The 22487-nt window shown below is 46.7% G+C and overlaps 1 protein-coding gene across 6 annotated transcripts in view; it reads left to right on the top strand.

Annotated features, from left to right (window-relative positions):
* The window catches only part of CPEB2 (cytoplasmic polyadenylation element binding protein 2), a 227292-nt gene that overhangs the window by 146110 nt on the left and 58695 nt on the right, over positions 1-22487 (top strand). For all 6 annotated transcript variants that reach the window (XM_033948984.1, XM_033948969.1, XM_033948952.1 and 3 more), the window contains one exon: positions 14645-14734. In XM_033948984.1, coding sequence (XP_033804875.1) covers positions 14645-14734 — 90 coding nt within the window. The remainder of the gene's footprint in view (positions 1-14644; positions 14735-22487) is intronic.

The raw sequence follows: 22487 nt of genomic DNA, 5'->3' as shown, positions 1-22487 counted from the left end.
TAAGAGAGCTGAGGCAGGCTGCAGCACAGATTCACAAACAGATCACAGTTAGTACAGGCTGTCACAGCCTGTGAGGTGAATCGGGGGAGGTCTGAAAAGTGAGGTTTTTAAGGTTTCTGCATGTCCCCTTGTGTTTCCTCACCTGGAAAATCTTAAAATTGCTGTTTGTATAACTTTACTAAGTGTGAAAAATATTGTGATTTTGTTGCAAATTTCATAGTGGCTGCCATCTTGGATTTTTAGTGATCTTTTTTTCAAAAGCTCCCTGCTTCTCTAAAACTGCAATTTTTGCTCTGGACCTAAAATGGTGGTGGTGTCTAAAAAAATACTATTTAAACCTTCTTCCCTCATCTGACTATTTCAACCAATCACAATCCTCTTAGGTTTGCGGAACCATAGAAAACAAATACGAATAGGGATGGTGGAGTGGTAGACCCTGATCGATTTTCAGAGGGATGTATTCGTGAGGAGCTAGCTAAATTAAAGGTAGACAAAACGAACGGTATACAAAGCCAAACGGTGTACATCCGAGGGTGCTGAAGGAACTTAGGGAAGTTCTGATGGCTCCGCCGCCTGAACTTTTCAGTGCTTCTCTAGAGTCGGGTACCGGAGGAATGGAGAAGGGAAAATGTGGTCCCTCTATACAAAAGTAAGGAAGTAAGGAAGAAGAAGGGAATTACAGGCATTAAGTCTGACTTTTGTGGTAAGCAAATTAATGGAAACGCTTTTAAAACATAGAATGGTGAAGTTTCTGCAATCCTGTGAATTACAGGACCGGAGGCAACATAGATTCACTAGAGGTAGGTCTTGCCAGACAAATGTGATCACTTTCTTTGACTGGGTGACCAGAGAATTGGATATAGAGAGTGTGCTAGATGTGGTGTATTTAGATTTTAGCAAAGCCTTTGACAGTGTACCACACAGACAGCTAATAATTAAACTGAGTGCTCTTGGGATGAGCCCCAAAGTGATGGGCTGGGTCAGGAACTGGTTAAGTGGAAAATGACAGAGAGTAGTGGTCAATGACGATCGATCTGAGGAAAGGGGTGTTACCAGTAGTGTGCCTCAAGATTCTATTCTTTGGCCTGTTCTTTTTAACATTTTTATAAGCAATATTGCTGGAGGGCTATCAGGTAAGATTTGCCTCTTTGCAGATGATATCAAAATCCGCAATAGAGTAGACACCCTGGATGATGTGAATGGCATGGAAAAAGACCTATTGAAGCTTGAAGAATGGTCTGAAATTTGGCAGCTAAAATTTAATGCTAAGAAATGCAAGGTCATGCATTTGGGCTGCAAAAAAACCAAGGGAATGGTACAGTTTAGGGGGTGAAGAACTTTTGTGCATGACAGAAGAGCATGCATATGATTGTATGCGATGATCTTAAGGTGGCCAAACAGGTTGAAAAGGTGACAGCAAAAGGTGCCTAAGAAGAGGTAGGCCAGTAGGAAAAAGGATATATTGATGCTCCTGTATAAGACCCTGGTGAGACTTCATTTAGAATATTGTGTACAATTCTGGAGACCACATCTTCAAAAAGATATAAAAAGGATAGAGTCGGTCAGGAGGAAGGCTTCTAAAATGGTGTGTGGTCTTCATCATAAGGCGTATAGGGACAGACTTAAAGATTTCTATGTATACTTTAGAGGAAAGGCAGGAGAGGGGAGATATGATACAGATGTTTAAATACCTGTGTAGCATAAATGCGCATAAGTTTAATCTTTTTCAGTTGAAAGGAAGCTCTGGAATGAGAGGGCATAGGATGAAGCTAAGAGATGATAGGCTCCAGAGTAATCAAAGGAAATACAGTACATTTTTACAGATTGGTAGGTAGATGCGTGGAACAGTCTCCCGGAAGAAGTGATAGGAACATAAGAACATAAGCAGTGCCTCCGCCGGGTCGGACCATAGGTCCATCATGCCCAGCAGTCCGCTCCTGCGGCGGCCCAAACAGGTCATGACCCATCTGAATCACCAGAAGGGGCTCCCTTGCCACCTTGGTTTCTCATTGAAGTCCTGTCTTCCTATCGAAGTCCTAACCCTCCGGTCTTGCACATGCACGACCTGGTTGGGTTTCTATACTTATTACCTGGTTAGATTTCTATACTTGTGTTACATCCCAGCTCCTCCCTCAGTATCCCACGATCCCTTTATCCCTCAGGAATCCTTCCAATCCCTGTACCGTACTCTGCCTGATCACTTCCTCCGGTAGCGCATTCCAAGTATCCACGACCCTTTGGGTGAAAAAAAACTTCCTTGCATTTGTTTTGAACCTATCTCCCTTCAGTTTCTCCGAATGCCCCCTCGTACTTGTTGTCCCCTTCAGTCTGAAGAATCTGTCCCTATCCACCCTCTCTTTGCCCCTCATGATCTTGAAGGTCTCTATCATATCTCCCCTGAGCCTCCTTTTTTCCAGAGAGAAGAGCCCCAGCCTATCCAACCTCTCGGCGTATGGGCAGTGTTCCAGCCCTCTTACCAGTTTCGTTGCTCTCCTTTGGACTCTCTCAAGTACCGCCATGTCCTTCTTGAGGTGCGGCGACCAATACTGAACGCAGTATTCCAGATGTGGATGCACCATCGCTCGATACAATGGCATGATGACTTCCCGCGTCCTGGCTGTTATGCCCCTCTTTATGATGCCCAGCATCCTGTTGGCTTTTTTCGAGGCTGCTGCGCACTGTGCAGATGGCTTCAGTGATGCATCCACCAGCACACCCAAGTCTCTCTCAAGTCTGCTGTCTCCCAACAATACCCCCCCCCCCCCAATTTGTAGTTGAACAACGGGTTCTTTTTCCCTATATGCATGACCTTGCATTTGTCCACGTTAAAGCGCATTTGCCATTTGTTTGCCCAGTCTACCAGCTTGTCCAGGTCCCTTTGCAGGTCCTCACACTCCTCCCTGGACCTAACTCTGCCGCACAGTTTGGTATCGTTTGCAAATTTTATAACCTCGCACTTTGCCTCCTTTTCCAGGTCATTGATAAATATGTTGAAGAGTAACGGCCCCAGCACCGATCCCTGTGGCACACCGCTCGTGACTCCCCGCCAGGCAGAATATTGGCCCTTTACTCCGACCCTCTGCAGTCTACCCGACAACCAGTGCTTGATCCATCTGTGCACATCCCCTCCCACCCCGTGGTTCCACAGCTTCCTAAGCAGCCTTTCATGTGGCACCTTGTCGAAAGCCTTTTGAAAATTGAGGTAGATGATGTCTATGGGTTCCCCATTGTCCACCCGACTGCTTATTCCCTCAAAGAAGTACAGAAGGTTCGTTAGGCACGACCTTCCCTTACAGAATCCGTGCTGGCTTGTTCTCAGTAGGCCATTCCTCTCGATGTGCTCGCAAATGCCGTCCTTGATCATAGCTTCCACCATCTTCTCTATAATTGAAGTCAGGCTCACCGGCCTGTAGTTCCCGGGGTCACCCCTCGATCCCTTCTTGAAGATAGGTGTGACATTTGCCAATTTCCAGTCCTCTGGTACCTCACCAGTTTTCAAGGATAGGTTGCAAACATGCTGGATTGTGCCCGCTATTTCTTGTCTTAGTTCCTTCAGAACCCTTGGGTGGATCCCGTCCAGGCCCGGTGATTTGCAGCATTTTAACCTGTCTATCTGTTTGAGGACATCCTCCTTATTTACCTCTATGTGCTCCAATTTCTCAGCCTGTTCCCCACTCATGAGCTCCTCTGAGTCCGGTATATTAGATGTGTCTTCGCTCGTGAAAACCGACGAGAAGAACGTGTTCAACCTCTCAGCTACCTCTTTATCCTCCTTAATCACTCCCTTCTTATCCCCATCGTCCAACGGCCCCACCTCCTCTCTCGCTGGTCGCTTTCCCTTAACGTAACTGAAGAATGCCTTGAAGTTTTTCGCCTCCCTGGCCAGCCCCTCTTCATATTCCCCCTTTGCTTTTCTAACCTCCCGGTGGCATTCCTTTTGGCATTTCCTGTGCGCCTGGTGATTTTCCTCCGTTGGGTCCTTTTTCCATCTCCGGAAGGATACTTTTTTGTCATTTATTGCCCTCTTTACTTCTGTTGACATCCAAACCGGGTCCTTTGATCGCTTGTTCTTGCAGCCTTTCCTGAAACTGGGGATGTACATTCTCTGTGCTTCCTGCAGGGTGTCCCTGAATAGGGTCCAGGCGCTTCCCACAGTCTCCATCTTAAAGATGTTTCTGAGCTTCCTCCCCACCATTTCCCTCATAGCAACATAGTTCCCTTTCTTGAAGTTTAGCGCAGTTGTTGCGGTCCTCCTTACTATGGGTGTCTCTCTTTCTAATGTGAATCTGATCGTGTTGTGATCACTGTTGCCTAGTGGTCCTTCCACTTCTACCCCTCTTGCAGGCCCCCCTAATCCATTTAGGATGAGGTCAAGAGTAGCACCCCCTCGCGTCGGTTCTTTGACTAGTTACTCCATGAAGCAGTCCTTCACAGCTTCTACAAATCCTGTTTCCCTAGTGCAGTTGGAGTGACCCGTACTCCAGTTTATTCCTGGGTAGTTGAAGTCCCCCATCACTGTTACACTTCCAGTCCTGCATTCCGCTTCCATGTCGTGTCCGACTCCTTCTGGCGTACCAGGTGGTCGATAGTACAGCCCCAGTTTTATTTCCTCACCCTTGTTTCCCGGTAATTTGACCCATAGCGATTCCAGCCCCTCTGCCTTCGTTGCCATATCCATCCCGACCGAGTGGATAGAGTCCTTTATATATAGTGCTATGCCTCCCCCCTTCTTGTGGGTCCTGTCCCTCCTGTAGAGCTTGTACCCCGGCAGCGCCACATCCCATTGATTTTCCTCTGTCCACCAGGTTTCCGCAATTCCGCAGGTCCTCCCCCTTGGCCACGACTTCTAGTTCACCCATCTTGGCCATGAGGCTTCTTGCATTTGCGTATAAGCACCGCAGGTCCCGTAGGTCCCGTCGTTTTTCTTCCACCTCTGCATTTACCTGGGCCACCTGCCCTTGGATTTCGGGCAGTTTTCCCGTTCCCTGTGCTTCTGCTTTGCCCTCAGCCTTTACCCTCTTAGTTTTCAGCTTCCCCACATTCCCGCCACCCCACTTCCCTGCTTTTCCTCTGGGTTTTCTAGCCCTACCGGCCCCCTCCTGGGCTATCATCCCTTGAGCCTCTGTTTGATCCCCCTCGCCCTCTATATTGCCCTCGGCTTTCGCCCTCGTGCCACCCAGTCCCCCTGTGTCTCCATGCTCCTTAGTCTTCTCCCAGCAAGCTCCCTTTACCTGATGTTTCCCTCGCTGTCTGATCATAAGATCTTCCAGTCCCTCTGCTTCCTCCCTGCAGTCAGCCCGTTCAGCATCTATTCTGGATACCGTTGTCCGAAGCGTCAACATCAGATCAGCTGTCGGCTTTCCCCCTCTCCTCAGTTTAAAGCCCTCTCGATCTCCTTCCTCACATTGGCTACCAGTAGTCTAGTTCCCGCTGTGCTCAGGTGCAGGCCGTCCCGCCGGTAGAGCTTGCTCTTTCCCCAGAAGGACGTCCAGTTCCTCACAAAGTGGAAACCCTCCTCCTGGCACCATCTTCTCAACCATGCATTCACAGCCTGGAGGTCTGCCTGCCTCTTTGCATCTGCTCTCGGTACAGGCAGGATCTCCGAGAATGCTATCCTCCGTGTGCTCCGCTTCAGCTTTCGTCCCAGGACCCTGAACTGGTCAGTCAGTGTGGCCATGCTGAAGTTCCTCCGGCCCACATCATTTGTTGCGACGTGGATAATTACCGCAGTCTCCTCTGTCTCTGCTCCGTCCAGGATCCTCTCGATCCTATCAGTGATGTCTCGTGTCTTGGCCCCTGGGAGACACGTCACTAGCCGGTCCTCCCTTCCTCCAGCTACGTGACTGTCTACCTCTCTCAAGATCGAGTCTCCCACCACAATAGCAGACTTCCCTTTCCTCAGCAACCTCCTCTGCCTCAGGTCCATGTCCTCGGTGTAGTGTGGTGTCTCTCCCTCGGGGTCCTGGTGAGTCGCGCTCTCCTCCTCTTGCGTGGTTCCTCCTCTAGGTCCTTCCCCGGTGTCGCCTTGTGGATCCTGGGTCTCGTCTGCCGCCATCCGTCTGTGCAGCTGCTGGTCCCGTTCCTCCACCTTCCTATAGGCCTCCTCGATGAATCTCTCGAGGTCCCTCACCTGGTCCACAATGAGGCCTGTTCCGTCTGTGTTCTGGGTTGACCAGCTCGTCTCCTCTGTGGTGCGCAGTCCCTCCAGTTCCTGGACCCTGACCCTCAATCTGTCGACCTCCATCCTCAGGCTTTCCAGTTCCTGACACCGACTGCATATGTACTCCCGCCTTCCCGAAGGGAAGTAGTCGTACATATTGCACTCTGTGCAGTATACCGGAAAGTACCTCTGGGATCCTGGGTCCTCCATCGCTCTCGTAAAGTGCTGGTGTGCTCCTGCAGAGAGAAAAGAGAAAAGAAGGTGATTACTTGGTGTTTCTGTCTCCCTCGCAAGGCTCCTTCGTAAAGGCGCTCTCGCTAAGGCGAGCGCCTTTGCCGCGCGCCGTTGGCTCGCCCCTTTTTAAGGGGGAGCCCGGGCGCTGACGCTGCCTCTGACGCGGTGGGGTGGGCAGAGCTTACTCTCGCCGCTACCCCAGCTGGATCGCCTGCCTGCCCGCCTCCGTCCGACTCTGCCTTGGCTTTGCCCGCCTCTGCCTTGGCTCTGCCTGACTTCGCTGGTCCTCTCCCTGCTGCTCTCCTGCTTCCCTAGTCAGAGAGCAGTCGCGCTCGGCTCGCCCCTTTTAAGGGGGAGCCCGGGCGCTGACGCTGCCTCTGACGCGGTGGGGTGGGCGGAGCTTACTCTCGCTGCTACCCCCGCTGGATCGCCTGCCTGCCCGCCTCCGTCCGACTCTGCCTTGGCTTTGCCCGCCTCCGCCCGACTCTGCCTTGGCTCTGCCCGACTTCGCTGTTCCTATCCCTGTTGCTCTCCTGCTTCCCTAATCAGAGAGCAGTCGCGCTCGGCTCGCCCCTTTTAAGGAGGAGCCCGGGCGCTGACGCTGCCTCTGATGCGGTGGGGTGGGCGGAGCTTACTCTTGCCGCTACCCCCGCTGGATCGCTTGCCTGCCCGCCTCCGTCCGACTCTGCCTTGGCTTTGCCCGCCTCCGCCCGACTCTGCCTTGGCTCTGCCCGACTTCGCTGGTCCTCTCCCTGCTGCTCTCCTGCTTCCCTAGTCAGAGAGCAGTCGCGCTCGGCTCGCCCCTTTTAAGGGGGAGCCCGGGCGCTGACGCTGCCTCTGACATGGTGGAGTGGGCGGAGCTTACTCTCGCCGCTACCCCCGCTGGATCGCCTGCCTGCCCGCCTCCGCCCGACTCTGCCTTGGCTCTGCCCGACTTCGCTGGTCCTCTCCCTGTTGCTCTCCTGCTTCCCTAGTCAGAGAGCAGTCGCGCTCGGCTCGCCCCTTTTAAGGGGGAGCCCGGGCGCTGACGCTGCCTCTGACGCGGTGGGGTGGGCGGAGCTTACTCTCACCGCTACCCCCGCTTGATCGCCTGCCTGCCCGCCTCCGTCCGACTCTGCCTTGGCTTTGCCCGCCTCCGCCCGACTCTGCCTTGGCTCTGCCCGACTTCGCTGGTCCTCTCCCTGCTGCTCTCCTGCTTCCCTAGTCAGAGGAGACAGAGACTGTCTGAATTCAAAAAGACATGGGATAGGCTTGTAGGATCTCTCTGAGAGAGAAAGAGAGAATGGTTACTGCGGATGGATAGACTGGATGGGCCATTTGACCTTTATCTGCCATCATGTTTCTATGGTGATTTCCAAGGGATACCCATTCAATCTCCAAATTGAGATTGAAGGGAGTCACTGTATTAAGTGTGTAGATCCAATATTGTTCCTTAAAAGATAATAGTATTTTAGTTTATTTGATAATTTGAGGCTGCGGCGCTAGGCCTAAAAGCGGCAGCATTTGTTGCCCAAGCATACCATTCAAAGTTCAGCTGGGTGGAAGACCCAGGCAACAGTTCCCTCTGGCGGGTGTTGATTATGTAACGGATGTGCTTGACCTTTTTAGGGTCTTGAGTAAGGTCTTGACATATGCTATCTCCACCTGCAGAACGCTCTAGATCAGGCAATGGGCAGGAGATTCAGCCTCAATTTCATCTTTGAGCAAACTCCTCTTTAAAAGGTAATTACTTTTTGGCAAGGGTCTTGACAATCTGATGGCCAGTGTGGCAGATCATAAGACAAAGTCCTTACTGGACAGCAGACAGCGTGCCCCAAGAAGGTTCATTTGGGGAAATTTTCATGGCTCAAAGCATTTTCAACAGTACTAAGGAGCGTTGGCTTCCCAAAAACCATTCCAAGGTCTGAGAGAGAGGTTCAGGAGCACCAGGTGCCTCCAGGCATCCAAATTCCGCTCTACTGCAGCCCTCAAAAAACAGCAATAATGCCAGGCCTGTACACACACACCCCTTGCTCGGGTGGGATTTTTGCATGCGAGGATGTGGATCCCTTCACACCACTGGGTACTGAGCATGGGTACACAAGCACACGCTTTAAGCAGCAGTTGCTAATTAAGCTGCTAGCTTTTTGCTCTAGGTGTGCAAAAAGTACATGGAAAATAACACATGACGCAAATTTTATTAAAATAATTATTTTGTTTATTAATTGTCATAATGGACCTCAAAAGGTTAGTTTTGCATCATCTGGGAAATCTTTACAGACGCCAAAATGCTGGCCTTTCTGACAAAGATCTCAACTCGATAATTTGTTGCTCTTCAATATGTACCTTTTGTCCTGCATGACATCATTACTTGTCAACCAATCCATTAACAGAGGCTGTCCTTAAATTTGGACAAAGAACTTCCTTTACATGTTTTTCAAACTCAAAACAAAGAAACCTTTAAATCTAAACCTGCTTATATCTGTTTCAAGAGAGCCTGCATTTCAAAGTGTTGAAAAGTTCATGTCCCTCCCTGTCAGCACAGAAAAGGAGGAGGAGGGGCTGTTCCCCCTCCTGCTCTGTTCTTTACAAGAACTGACAGTTTCAAATTTCACACAAACTCAGAAACCCCAAATGTTGCCTCCCAGACTCCCTTTAAGTTTCTTTAGGTTGCAAATATATAAAATATGTTTTTCAAAACCCACTCTCATGTTTAGTATACCTTCACACATCATTCATATATCGTTCATTTGTTCGGGGCCCCTTTCATCCACAACACAATATATTACATTCATATTTAATGCATGTTATACTCCCATTTTGGGATACATAATCTAATATGCTCTTCCTAACTGGCCTAAGCACATCTGTTGTCAATTTTCCCATGAAGCTCAAGGCGGGGAAACCCTGAACAAAGACAGACAGAGAGCGAGAGAAAGAAACGCGGAGGCAGTTTCATACCTCTAGAAATGTATCCTGATTTCCCTTTTGGTCTTGCTTCACCAAACAATTCACATAAATATGAAATTCCCATTTTCCTAGGCTACACATCGATTTCCTGGTCTTTTGTTAATTATCCTAACTTTTTCAAAGTTTTAAATATGTTTGCATGTATAGATCAGAACTAGGGAGATCTCTGTCACGCCCTGCTAACGCTTCTGCATAGTATGCGCCAAACCAGGCCTCTTCAGTACTGGATGTCATTCTATTCCTTTTTACATATTACTTTAATTCATTTAGATATCAGTTACATAGATGGTGCTCCTATCTGTAAAGTTAGGAATTTCTATGAAATATTCTACATGCTCTCCTCTCCACTCCTTTCTACCCTCTTCTAACCCCTTCCTCTGTAATGTCGCCTAGAGGTATGTGCGACACACGAATGGAAGAAATGAAATAAATAAAATTTGGGAGGGGTACAAGCTAGAATTCTTTCCTGATCTCTGCATAAATTCACCTGTAGGAAAGCTTTACAAAGCAGCCAGAGTTCTGGCAGTGGTACAGAGACTCAGATATCTAGGAGCCATAGGGGCCATACTGGAAGGTGAATGGGGATCAGGTAGATACTCAATATAGTTTACTGTGCAGAGACTCAGATAACTGGAGACCGATCCTGGATCTGAAGTCAATGCAGCCCTCAAGATCCCCCTGCTTCTGCATGGAAACGGTCCGGTGGCGCTGGGGGGAATTCCTTGCCTCTCTAGATCTGATGAAGGCTTATCTGCATTTTCCCATCTTCTCAGATCACAGAAAGTTCTTGAGGTTCCATGTTCTAGGATATTATCTCCAGTTCTCTGCTTTTCCATTTGTACTAGCTTCAGCACATTCACCTTCACCAAGATAAAGGTTGTGGTAGCGGCTCACCTTTACAAGGCGGGGATACAGGTGCATCCTTACCTGGATGATTGGCTTGTCACTGTCTGAGGCAGAGGAAAAACCAGCAGTGATGGAAGTGATCCAGCTTGCAGAACCTAGGCTGGGTGATAAACTTCTGAGTCACTTGGCTCTGACTCGGTCCTTGAAATACCTGAGAATTCTGCTCAATACAGATTAGAATAGCGTGCAGAGCAAAGCTTAGGCATCAGATTCTGGTCATAAAGGATAAGCCAGCTCCGATGGCATGGCATTATCTTCAGTTGCTGGTGTCCATGGTGACAATAGATGTACCCTGAGCAAGAGCGCATTTACACCCTCTACAAGAGACACTGTTTTCCCAGTGGTCCCCACAGTCGAATGTAGTGGACTTAGCACTGCCTTGGGCAAACACAGCTCTTTGCAGCTCTTTGATAGCGACAAACACAGCTCTTCGCAGCCAGTGATGGCTGGAGCCATGGTCCCTATCCCGGGGAATGCCTCTGCACATATCCATATGGGAAATCTTGATGACAGATGCCAGCCTGTTTTGCTGGGAAACCCATTACCAAGGGCCTGTTGCAAGGCCAGTGGTCACTCTTGCAGAAGGGTTGGTCAGTCAACCATTTGGAGCTGAGAACTATCAGGATAGCCCTCCAGGCACCGTAGAGCACCTTGGAGGGCAAAGCGGTCTGTTTCTTTTTGGATAATGCTACAGCGATAGCCTACATCAACTGGCAGGGAAACACCAGGAGTGCACACTGAGATTGGAAGCTCAAATGCTGTTCCAATGGGCCTAGGCCCATCTATTGGCTCTCTCGGTGGCACATATAGCAGGAGTTGGAAATGTGCAAGCAACTTTTCTGAGTCATCAGACACTGGATCCAGGAGAGTGGTCTCTGTCTCAGGAGGCCTTCAACAACATTGTTCAGCACTGAGGGCAACTGACATTTGAGCTCATGGCATCAGCCAGCAACAAGAAGGCCGCTCGGTTCTTAGGTCGAAGATATGAGCCAGGAAGCGATGGCCTGGACGCTCTGGTCCAACCCTGGCCTCTTGCAGAGTTTCTGAATGCGTTTCCCCCATGACTGATGCTAGGAAGAGTCATCCAAAGGATAAAGGCCTACAAGGGGCAAGTAATTCTGGTTGTCCCGGACTGACCAAGGCAGCTGTGGTATGCAGACCTGGTGCATCTACACAGGGGCAAGGGGCTTAGGCTTCCCTGTCATCTGGGACGCCTTTCGTAAGGCCCAATTAGCCTGGAGGATCAAGACCACTTTGGTCTTACAGCTTGGCTCTTCAGCACGAAGCCTTAGCGCACAAAAGCTATTCGGACTTGGTGATAACCACCCTGCTAAGATCTAAGAAGCAGTCCACTTTGACAGCCTATATGTAGGCTTGGGAAGTGTTTTTCCATAACTTGTGTAATGAGAGACTCACAAATCCGACTACGGCTCCAGTTGCCATGGTCTTAGCTTTTCTTTAGGAGGGTCTTGAAAAAGGCCTTACACTTCCTTACACTACTCATTCGCGGTTGAAAAAGGCCTTACACTACTCATTCGCGGTTTTCTCTCGCGATTTCACATATTCATGATTTTGGGGGGGGGGGGGAACCCATAGTTTAGCACGTTCCTGCCTCTCTCCAGCCTTCCCCCCAGCATCCCGGCCTTACCTGGTGATCTAGCGGGCTTTCGGGGCAGGAGCGATCTTCGTATGCTCCTGCCCTGTGTAGATCGCCAACAGGAAATGGCTGCCGTGAGCTCCCGTCATAGTCGCGAGAGACTACGGGAACTCACGGCAGTCATTTCCTATTGGCGATCTGCACGGGGCAGGAGCGTAGGAAGATCGCTCCTGCCCCGAAAGCCTGCTAGACCACCAGGTAAGGCTAGGATGCCGGGAGGGAGGCAGGATGGGTCAGAGCTGTACGAGAAGATATTCGTGGTTTTTCTCAATTCACGGTCCGGCTCTGCCCCTATCCCCCGCGAATACGGAGGGAGAAGTATAGTCGGTTCATTCAAGGTAAAGGTAGCGGGTATTTTTTTGCTTTAGAGGGCAGACCAAACAATAAATATTGGCTTCTCATCCAGATGTGTCCAGATTTTTTAAGGGAGCATTGCATCTTCGCCCCCCTGTGCGCTATCCCGTTCCATCCTGGAATCGTAATCAGATACTAGCTCGGGCTCCCTATGAGCCTTTGGCAACCATTTCATATGAACATTTGGCAACCATTTCAAGATGGATTTGATTGGCAATTTCTTCAACCTATATTGGGAGCGAAAAACAGTCTCCCATGGGATTAAAGGCACATTCCACCAGAGGGGTAATTTCAGTGGTGTAGCAAGGAGGGGCAGACCATCCTAGACGCTATCTCTGTGGGGGCATCATGCCTGTGCCCCCCCATGCCACACTCGCACCCTCCCTTCCCTGCCTCCCTGTACCTCTTTAAAATCTTTGCCAGTGCGAGCAACTACTCTAACCTGTTGCAAAGATTTAGAGGTAGGGGGTGGGAAGGGATGGTGCGAGTATGGCATGGGGGGAGGTCACGATGGGTTACGCAAAAGGAGCGGGGACAGAGAGGAAGACGCAGGTGGTGGCAGTGCCCCAGGCGCCTCCCAAACTCACTACGCCACTGGCTGGTGTCATTCTGGGCAGAGGCTAAAGCTGTCTCACCTGAAGAAATTTGTAGGGCAGCCACGTGGTCTCACCTCCACACTTATACCAAGTTTTACAGGATGGATGTAGCAGCCAAAAGGGATGCAGAGTTTTTCTGCAGTACTGGCAGCAGACTCACTTGTCCCTCACTAGGCATTGGGGACTACTTTGGTACATTCCATTTATTAAGACTGATATTCCTGTTGTACTAGAATGTAAGATTAGGTTCTTACCTTTGCTAATCCTCTTGTAAAAAGGAATATCAGGCTTGACACCCATCCTGTCAGTTCATTAGCCTGCTTTCAGATATGTCTGGAGGGTCAGACATCTTGCTTAGTGCCTCTGTCCCTTACAGTCAAGGAGGAAAATAATTTATTACAGTACGGTAAAATTTACAAATTGAGTAACTTTCGAATTGCTAACGCAGGTTGCACACAAGTTTCATTTCTCCTCATTATGCATTACAAAATGTTTTAGTTAATGCTGGTTTTTATTGAGCAGAACAGAGTTGTGTTATCTCAGGAAGAATCCCCGCGTCCCCTCTCTCTCTTTTTGTATCCACTCTAGGGCTGACTCACTGCTTTGATACAGACTGAGGAAATCTAGCAAAGCCCAGAGTGAGAGGAGGAGGAGCTGAAGAATATGTAAATTAGGCTCTCTACAGACTTGCAGAAAAGGAGGGTAAATGCCCATTGGTCAAGTCTGATATTTCTGTTTACAAGAAAGAAGATTAGCAAAGATAAGAACCTAATCTTCCATTGAGCCCTGGTGTACCTTATATTTTGTGAACTGCTTGCATAAATGTTGCCTCATAATTATTCACTAAGCCATTTATGTACACTTCTACTAATAAATGACAGTATTCTATACATTTAAGTGCATAAATTTAGGTGACCCTTTTATAGAATGATGGGATTGAGGTTAATTTTCTAACTGTGATGTAAAATAGTGTGTGCATTTTTTTCCTATGTGGGTACCAGCAATTTTGAAAGGAAAAAGTATGTGTGTGTGTATGCTTTCAAAATTACCCCAAGGAACTGCATTTCCACCAGCTGTTTGAGATACACAGATTTTTCAGGTTGGAGGAAGGCTTAATCTTGAAGGAGTTCCAGAGAGGGACTACCTGGGAGAAGAGAAATTAAGTTGTCCAGCACAACCCACTAATTGAATCTCATATCTGGTTGCCCTGAGCTAACAAGCCCTTTAGAAAGGTACTTCTGTGCAATGGGATACAAGCTCAAGTGTATAGTATAGAGCAGTGGTCTCAAACTCAAACCCTTTGCAGGGCCACATTTTGGATTTGTAGGTACTTGGAGAGCCTCATAAAAAATAGTTAATGTCTTATTAAAGAAATGACCATTTTGCATGAGGTAAAACTCTTTATAGTTTATAAATCTTTCTTTTTGGCTAAGTCTTAATAATATTGTAATTTATAGCTAAAGAGACATATGATCAAGAAACTGTTTTATTTTACTTTTGTGATTTTGATAAATATACCGAGGGCCTCAAAATAGTACCTGGCGGTGCTGCGCGTTTATGACCACTGATATAGAGCATGCCTACATCCAAGGGCCTTGTGCTAAACTCCACTTTAGTGCTTACACTATTTTTAGAGGCTTAAGCACAGTAATATCGCACATTATTTCTGTTTTAGTAAATCTGTTCCTAAATGTTTATGCTGAAGTCCAGTAGTATAATACAGAATGTAACTTTTCTGGTAAATATTGAGCTCTGTTTAATTGCCTGTTTCTTATTTTTCTTTTTAAGATGAAATTACTGCCAGTTTCAGGAGATTTGGACCCCTGGTTGTAGATTGGCCTCACAAAGCAGAAAGCAAATCCTACTTTCCCCCGAAAGGTAATGAGAATTGTTTTGAATTTCTGCATTTGACTTAAGATCATCATCATCTTAGAAATGAAAAATTCCTTTTATTTTGTGGCATGGCCTTATGCTAGGGCAGTGGTGTCAAACTCAGGTCCACAGGCCAAATCTGGCCTGCAGTGTAATTATATTTGGCCCGTGAGAAAATACCAAATATCTACTAGAGCTGTCCCGCCGGTAGACCCAATCGGCTCATGTCCCTATTAGGCACGTCATCACTTTTGTACATATTTACAAATTCCTGCGGTGTTCTCCGGCTCTCTTCACAGTCTCACGCTACGTCTCAGTAGCACTGGACTCTTCTGCAATTGCTTTTTTGGTAAGTATTGATTTTTTTCATCATTTTTTCTTCTTTTTAATCCCTTGTTTATAGTCTTTTGATCACATTCTAATTTTGGCGTTTTGTTTTCTGGTACTCATTCTTTTCCAGTGCTAGTGTTTTTCTGTATTCCTATTCATTTTCTCTGCTTCAAGTAATGATTTTTATTATGATTATATTTTTATGCTTTTTCAAACATATGTTGCTAATTCACATGGTATTTTATTTTGTCCCTTTTTGGTTTTAATCCCTTTGTAGTTTTTCTGTTTTAAGTTTGGCTCAGCTATTTTACATCAATCATGGGCTAGTTGTACCTTAAACATATCATGTTTTTAAATATATTGGTTTTTAAACATATTGTCTACAGTTTCCTTTTGAATTTGTACAATTATTCATTTATTTTTTAAATATCAAGGTTGGCCTGTGACTTTGTCCAAGTTTTTAATTTTGGCCCACTTTGTATTTGAGTTTGACACCCTGTGCTAGGGCTAAAAGAAGATGGCTGTCTATTAGCCCCCCTAATGTCTCTTCTTGTGCTTTCTTCTAATGCACATAGTTTCTCTGTAAAGAAGGCAGGGATGGAGTGAAGCAATTAATGCTGATCTAGGAGTCATTAGTTGGGAAGGAGTTCAAGTTTGTTTCCAGAGGAGAAGGAGGAATACTATTAATTTTTATGCTTGGACTGCTACACCAATCCGGTGAAGCATGTCTGTTAGTCTGTATTTAGATGAAATATTAGACTAAAAGTAATTTTTATTTTCAACATATTTTATTGAGCTCAACAGTAAGAGGTAAAAGGTACATGAACATACAAAGACCAAGCCCACATTTTATCAGTAGGAAACACAACTGAAGTCACCCTCCCCTACCCACACTACCCCATAAGCAAACAGCAAGGTAGGTACAGAAGAGACAGAAACTACAGCTCTCCCAATCCCCCCTCCCTACCCACCCCAGTCCCCAGTCCTCCTTCAAACCCATCCCAAGATATCAATTTAGGAAAAAGAAACCAATATATGCAAAGCAAACAACAGGTGTAGTAAGTAGTCCAAAACATCAGATCAACAGTTCAGGAGGCGGCCACGTGCCACCATAAGAACATAAGAACATAAGAAATGCCTCCGCTGGGTCAGACCCGAGGTCCATCGCGCCCAGCAGTCCGCTCACGCGGCGGCCCAACAGGTTCAGGACCTGTGCAGTAAATTTCTATCTATACCCCTCTATCCCCTTTTCCAGCAGGAATTTGTCCAAACCTTTCTTAAACCCCAGTACTGTACTCTGCCCTATAACTTCCTCTGGAATTGTATTCCAGGTGTCCACCACCCGTTGTGTAAAGAAGAACTTCCTAGCATTAGTTTTGAATTTGCCTCCTTTCAACTTTTCCGAATGCCCTCTTGTTTTTTTATTCTCTGAAAGTTTGAAGAATCTGTCCCTCTCTACTCTCTCTATGCCCTTCATGATCTTGTAAGTCTCTATCATATCCCCTCTTAATCTTCTCTTTTCTAGGGAAAAGAGTCCCAGTTTTTCCAATCTCTCAGCATATGAAAGGCTTTCCATCCCCTTAATCAGTCGTGTTGCTCTCCTCTGAACTCTCTCGAGCAATGCCATATCCTTCTTAAGGTACGGTGACCAATACTGGACGCAGTACTCAAGATGCGGGCGCACCATTGCCCGATACAGCGGCAGGATAACTTCTTTCGTTCTGGTTGTAATACCTTTCTTGATTATACCTAGCATTCTATTCGCTCTCTTAGCGGCAGCTGCGCACTGTGCTGTCGGCTTCATTGTCATGTCTACCATCACCCCCAAGTCCCTTTCTTGGGCACTCTCATTCAAAAACTTCCCTCCCATCGCATAATTATACCTCGAGTTTTTGCTTCCCACATGCAATACTTTACACTTCCCAACATTGAATTTCATCTGCCATCTCTCTGCCCATTCCCCTAGTTTGTCCAAGTCTCTTTGCAATTCTTCGCAGTCCTCCTTTGTCCGAGCTCTACTAAATAGTTTGGTGTCGTCCGCAAATTTTATTATCTCACACTTCGTCCCTGTTTCTAGATCATTTATGAATATGTTAAAAAGCAGTGGCCCACCACCAGAATTATAGTGTTCCAAAAAGGCTCCCAGGTACGTTGGAAAGAACGTCCCAGTAGTGAGGAAAAATCCTGCACATCTCGACGTTCCCACAGCAGAAGGGTGATCAGTCGACAGCGCCAGAGGGAATAATCGGGACCCTCCACCTCCAGCCACTTTAGCAAAATACACTTGAGGGCAATCACTATAGTCCACCTGAGAAATGCAGCAGTCCCCGGCCTCTGAGGGGAAAAAATGAAGGGGAACACCAAAAAGAAGCAAGGGAGAGAACGTTGGATAACTACATTCCAAATTCTTTAAACAAAAATAAAAATGGCCTCCCAAAAAGACTGAATAACTGAACAGGTTCAGAATATAGTAATTTTTATTTTATGTACTATTTTACCCTCAATTCTGTATGAAGAGAGTCTATTCAAATGGTTGAAATGTCTGGCTGAATTGGTTTGTATGACTCCTGGGCCAATATAGAAGTTATTGGGCAGGGGGCTATAAAAACAAAATCAAACTGAGCTAAGCCTGGCTTTGAATGGGTGGGTTTTTGGGCTGACATGGATAGATTTATCTTGTGTTCAGTGTGGGATTATTTTCGGACAGGCACTAAGTGGACAATTTTCCCACAGGAAGTGCATAGAGAGAAATCCAGGCACTTAAACTTGATATCTGGACAGAATATATAATAATAATAACAATTTTTCTATACCGCCAACACCCAAAAAGTTCTAGGCGGTTCACAGAATAAGAGGACTGGACATTCCAGTAATGATACAAAGCACACAGAAAAGCAGTACAATATTTCAATAGTGAAAAATACAATAAGAAACTATGACATAGTCATCAATCAAGTAACAAATTTTTTGAACAAATAGGTCTTAACCAGTTTTCTAAAGGTGTAATAAGATGCAGATTGTTGAAACAGGTCATCTAACCATACTTGAACTTTATCTGCTTGATAAGCCAAAGATCGATCAAAATATTTTTTATAAGAGCAATTTTTGGGATTAGGAAAAGTAAATAAACTAGTACACCGAGTAGGCCTAGTCGAACAGTACCATTCAAAATGAGAGAGGAGATATAGCAGAGCTTATCCAAATAACATCTTATAGCAAATACAAGTGAATTGGAAAGTGGTCTTACTTCCATTGACATTCAGTGCAGCTGACAGTAGCAAGGGCTGACATGTTCCTTTTTTTTTAATCCGAAAATTAAACGGACCGCTGTCTTTTGGATTAGCCTTAATCTTCCTAAGGCGGTATTTTAAGCTCCCAAATAGATTAAGAACATAAGAAGTTGCCTCCACTGGGTCAGACCAGAGGTCCATCGTGCTTAGTGGTCCGCTCCCGCGGCGGCCCATCAGGTCTGTGACCTGTGAAGTGGTTTCTGACTATTTCTATATCCTACCTCTAGTTCTATCTAACCTACCACTATTCTTGACTATTGCAATAGTCAAGAATAGATAAAATTAATGCTTGAACTAGTAATCTGAGGGATTTTATCCACATGCTTTGGAGTCTTGTATTCAAAAATGATTTGGATTGAAATAAGGAAGAGGGTCAGATGCAAAGGAGTGGCCAAATCCAAAAAATACTAGGCTGCAAAGAGAGGGATATAGCCAGCAGAAATGAAGTGGTGATGAGGCTTCCCCCGGAATACGGTGTTCAGTTTTGAAGCCATATTTCACCAAAGATAGCAATTCAGAGGAGAACATAAAAAATGATATGGGGGTCTGCTCCAAAAGTCATATGAGAAGAGACATGAAGATATGAATAAGAAAATATAAGATAATATAAGAAAAAAAGGACAGAGGAGATATGATACAGATGGTTAAATACTTGAATGGTATTAATGAAAAAATAGTGGCAGAGAAGAATGGTCTAAGATCCTAGTCTTGGAAACAGAAATGAGGAATGCTGACCTGGATGTAGTGGCGATATCTGAGACCTGGCTCACAGACTCCCACGGGTGGGACATGGTCATACCAGGTTACAACTTGCTTCGCTGGGACAGGGAGAGTAAAATGGGAGGGGGTGTAGCATTATATACTAAAGATGACATTAAGGTCACCAGAATCACGGATGTACAGTACACTGGGGAATCCCTTTGGGTAAATTTAGCCAGAGGGAAGGACAAATGCCTGTATCTTGGCGTAGTATACAGACCCCCAAGACATCAAGATGACCTAGATAAGGAATTAATCGGAGATATAGAGAATATCACCTTACGGGGTGACACAGTATTGGTAGGTGACTTCAACATGCCTGATGTGGATTGGGTCACACTTTCCTCTGCTTCCGGCAACAGCAGGAAGCTATTAAACTCTTTGAATGGAGCAAGACTCAGGCAACTGGTATCTGAACCAACAAGGGATCAGGCAATACTGGACCTAGTACTTACCAATGGGGAAAGTATCACAGAGGTCTCGGTGGGTGAAACTTTGGCCTCCAGTGACCACAATATGATATGGTTCAATCTCAGGAAAGGTTTCACGAAATCTACCTCAATGACCAAGGTTCTCAAATTCAAAGACACAAACTTCCAAGACATGGGAGACTTCGTTCACCAGGCGCTACAAAGCCAAGCAGACACCGACAGCGTGGAAGAAATGTGGTCAACTCTGAAAGCCACCATACAGGAAGCAACAACCCGCTATGTTAAATCAGTAAGCAAACGGAGTAGGAACAACAAGCCACAGTGGTTCTCTACGGAGATCTCGGACATCATCAAAGAGAAGAAAAAAGCATTCATCTCTTACAAACAATCAGGGACACAGGACTCTAGAGTAAAATTTCTGGCCAAGTCAAGGGCCGTCAAAGCAGCAGTTAGGGAGGCCAAATTCCGCATGGAGGAGTCTCTAGCAAAGAACATCCAGAAAGGAGATAAATCTTTCTTCAGGTATATCAGTGACAGAAATAAGAACTCGGGAGGGATAGTACGTCTCAGAAAACCAGACGGAGACTATGTAGAAACGGACTCGGAAAAAGCCCAACTGTTAAATAAATACTTCTGCTCAGTCTTCACCCGCGAGGCGCCGGGAATCGGCCCTCAGCCACAGACAAGGGTTAAATCAGTTGACCCGTTTAGTAATTTCAAGTTTACACCCAGCAGCGTCTATTGCGAGCTGTCAAAAATCAAGGTCAACAAGGCAATGGGGCCTGACAACCTACACCCTAGGGTGCTCAGGGAGTTGGGTGATGTCCTAGCGGAACCGCTATCCGCGCTCTTCATTCTCTCCCTTAGTACAGGTAATGTCCCGATGGACTGGAAGACAGCTAACGTCATCCCACTCCACAAGAAAGGCTCCAAGATGGAGATGGCAAATTACAGACCAGTGAGTCTCACATCGATAGTGAGCAAACTAATGGAAACCCTAATCAAACACCAATTGGATAGAATCATGGACGAGGAGAAACTAAGGGATCCCCGCCAACATGGATTTACTAAGGGGAGATCCTGCCAATCCAACCTGATCAGCTTCTTTGACTGGGTGACGAGGAAGCTGGATGCTGGTGAGTCCCTGGACATTGTCTACCTAGATTTCAGCAAAGCATTTGATAGCGTACCACACCGCAGGTTGCTAAGCAAGATGAGTTCTTTAGGTTTGGGCGACACATTGACAAATTGGGTTGGGAACTGGCTTAGAGGTAGGCTTCAGAGGGTAGTGGTGAATGGCACCCCCTCCGAAATGTCAGAGGTGATAAGTGGAGTGCCACAGGGTCCGTCCTGGGCCCGATCTTGTTCAACATCTACATAAGAGACTTGACAGAAGGGCTCCGAGGAAGAATAACATTATTCGCCGATGATGCCAAGCTAAGCAATGTAGTGAACAAGAGCACAACAGACAATAATTCAATGGCAGATGATATGATGCATGACCTACTTCTACTGGAGCACTGGTCTAGGTCCTGGCAACTCAGTTTCAATGCCAAAAAATGCAAAGTCATGCACCTGGGAAGCCGAAATCCATGCAAGCTTTACACCCTAAATGGCGAGATCTTGACAAAAACTGAAGCAGAAAGAGACTTAGGGGTGATTGTCAGGGAAGACATGAAGTCTGCAAATCAAGTTGAGCAAGCTTCATTCAAAGCAAGGCAAATCATAGATTGCATACGCAGGAGTTTCGTCAGCCGTAGACCTGAAGTCATTATGCCACTGTATAGATCCATGGTGAGACCGCACCTGGAGTACTGTGTGCAATTTTGGAGGCCACATTACCGCAAGGATGTACTGAGACTGGAATCGGTCCAGAGAATGGCCACCAGGATGGTCTCGGGACTCAAGGAGCTCCCGTACGAGGAGCGGTTAGGGAAGTTGCAGCTCTACTCACTCGAGGAATGTAGAGAGAGGGGAGATATGATCGAGACATTCAAGTACCTCACGGGTCGCATCGAAGTGGAAGAGGATATCTTCTTTTTCAAGGGTTCCGCGGCAACAAGGGGACATCAGTGGAAAATCAGGGGCGGGAAACTGCACGGTGACACTAGGAAGTTCTTCTTCACCGAAAGGGTGGTTGATCACTGGAATAGTCTTCCACTTCAGGTTATTGAGGCCAGAAGCGTGCCAGATTTTAAGGCCAAATGGGACAAACATGTGGGATCTATCCGCAAAGATAGATAGGGAGGGTCATTGGAGTGGGCAGACTTGATGGGCCGTGGCCCTTATCTGCCGTCTATTTCTATGTTTCTATGTTTCTAATGGCTAGTGCAGTTAACATAAGAACATAAGAATTGCCGCAGCTGGGTCAGACCAGTGGTCCATCGTGCCCAGCAGTCCGCTCCCACAGCGGCCCTTAGGTCAAAGACCAGTGCCCTGAGTCTAGCATTACTTGTGTATGTTCTGGTTCAGCAGGAACTTGTCCAACTTTGTCTTGAATCCCTGGAGGGTGTTTTCCTCTATAGCCGCCTCCAAAAGAGCATTCCAGTTTTCCACCATTCTCTAGGTGAAGAAGAACTTCCTGAGTGGGGAACAGGCCGAAAAATTGGAGCACATAGAGGTAAGTAAGAAGGATGTCCTCAAACAGATAGACAGGTTAAAATGCGGCAAATCACCGGGCCCGGACGGGATCCACCCAAGGGTTCTGAAGGAACTAAGACAAGAAATAGCGGGCACAATCCAACATGTTTGCAACCTATCCTTGAAAACTGGTGAGGTACCAGAGGACTGGAAATTGGCGAATGTCACACCTATCTTCAAGAAGGGATCAAGGGGTGACCCCGGGAACTACAGGCCGGTGAGCCTGACTTCAATTATAGGGAAGATGGTGGAAGCTATGATCAAGGACGGCATTTGCGAGCACATCGAGAGGAACGGCCTACTGAGAAC

The sequence above is a fragment of the Geotrypetes seraphini genome, chromosome 1 (assembly GCF_902459505.1).
Source record: "Geotrypetes seraphini chromosome 1, aGeoSer1.1, whole genome shotgun sequence".
Lineage (NCBI taxonomy): Eukaryota > Metazoa > Chordata > Amphibia > Gymnophiona > Dermophiidae > Geotrypetes > Geotrypetes seraphini.
This window is presented reverse-complemented; position numbering and strand designations above follow the sequence as displayed.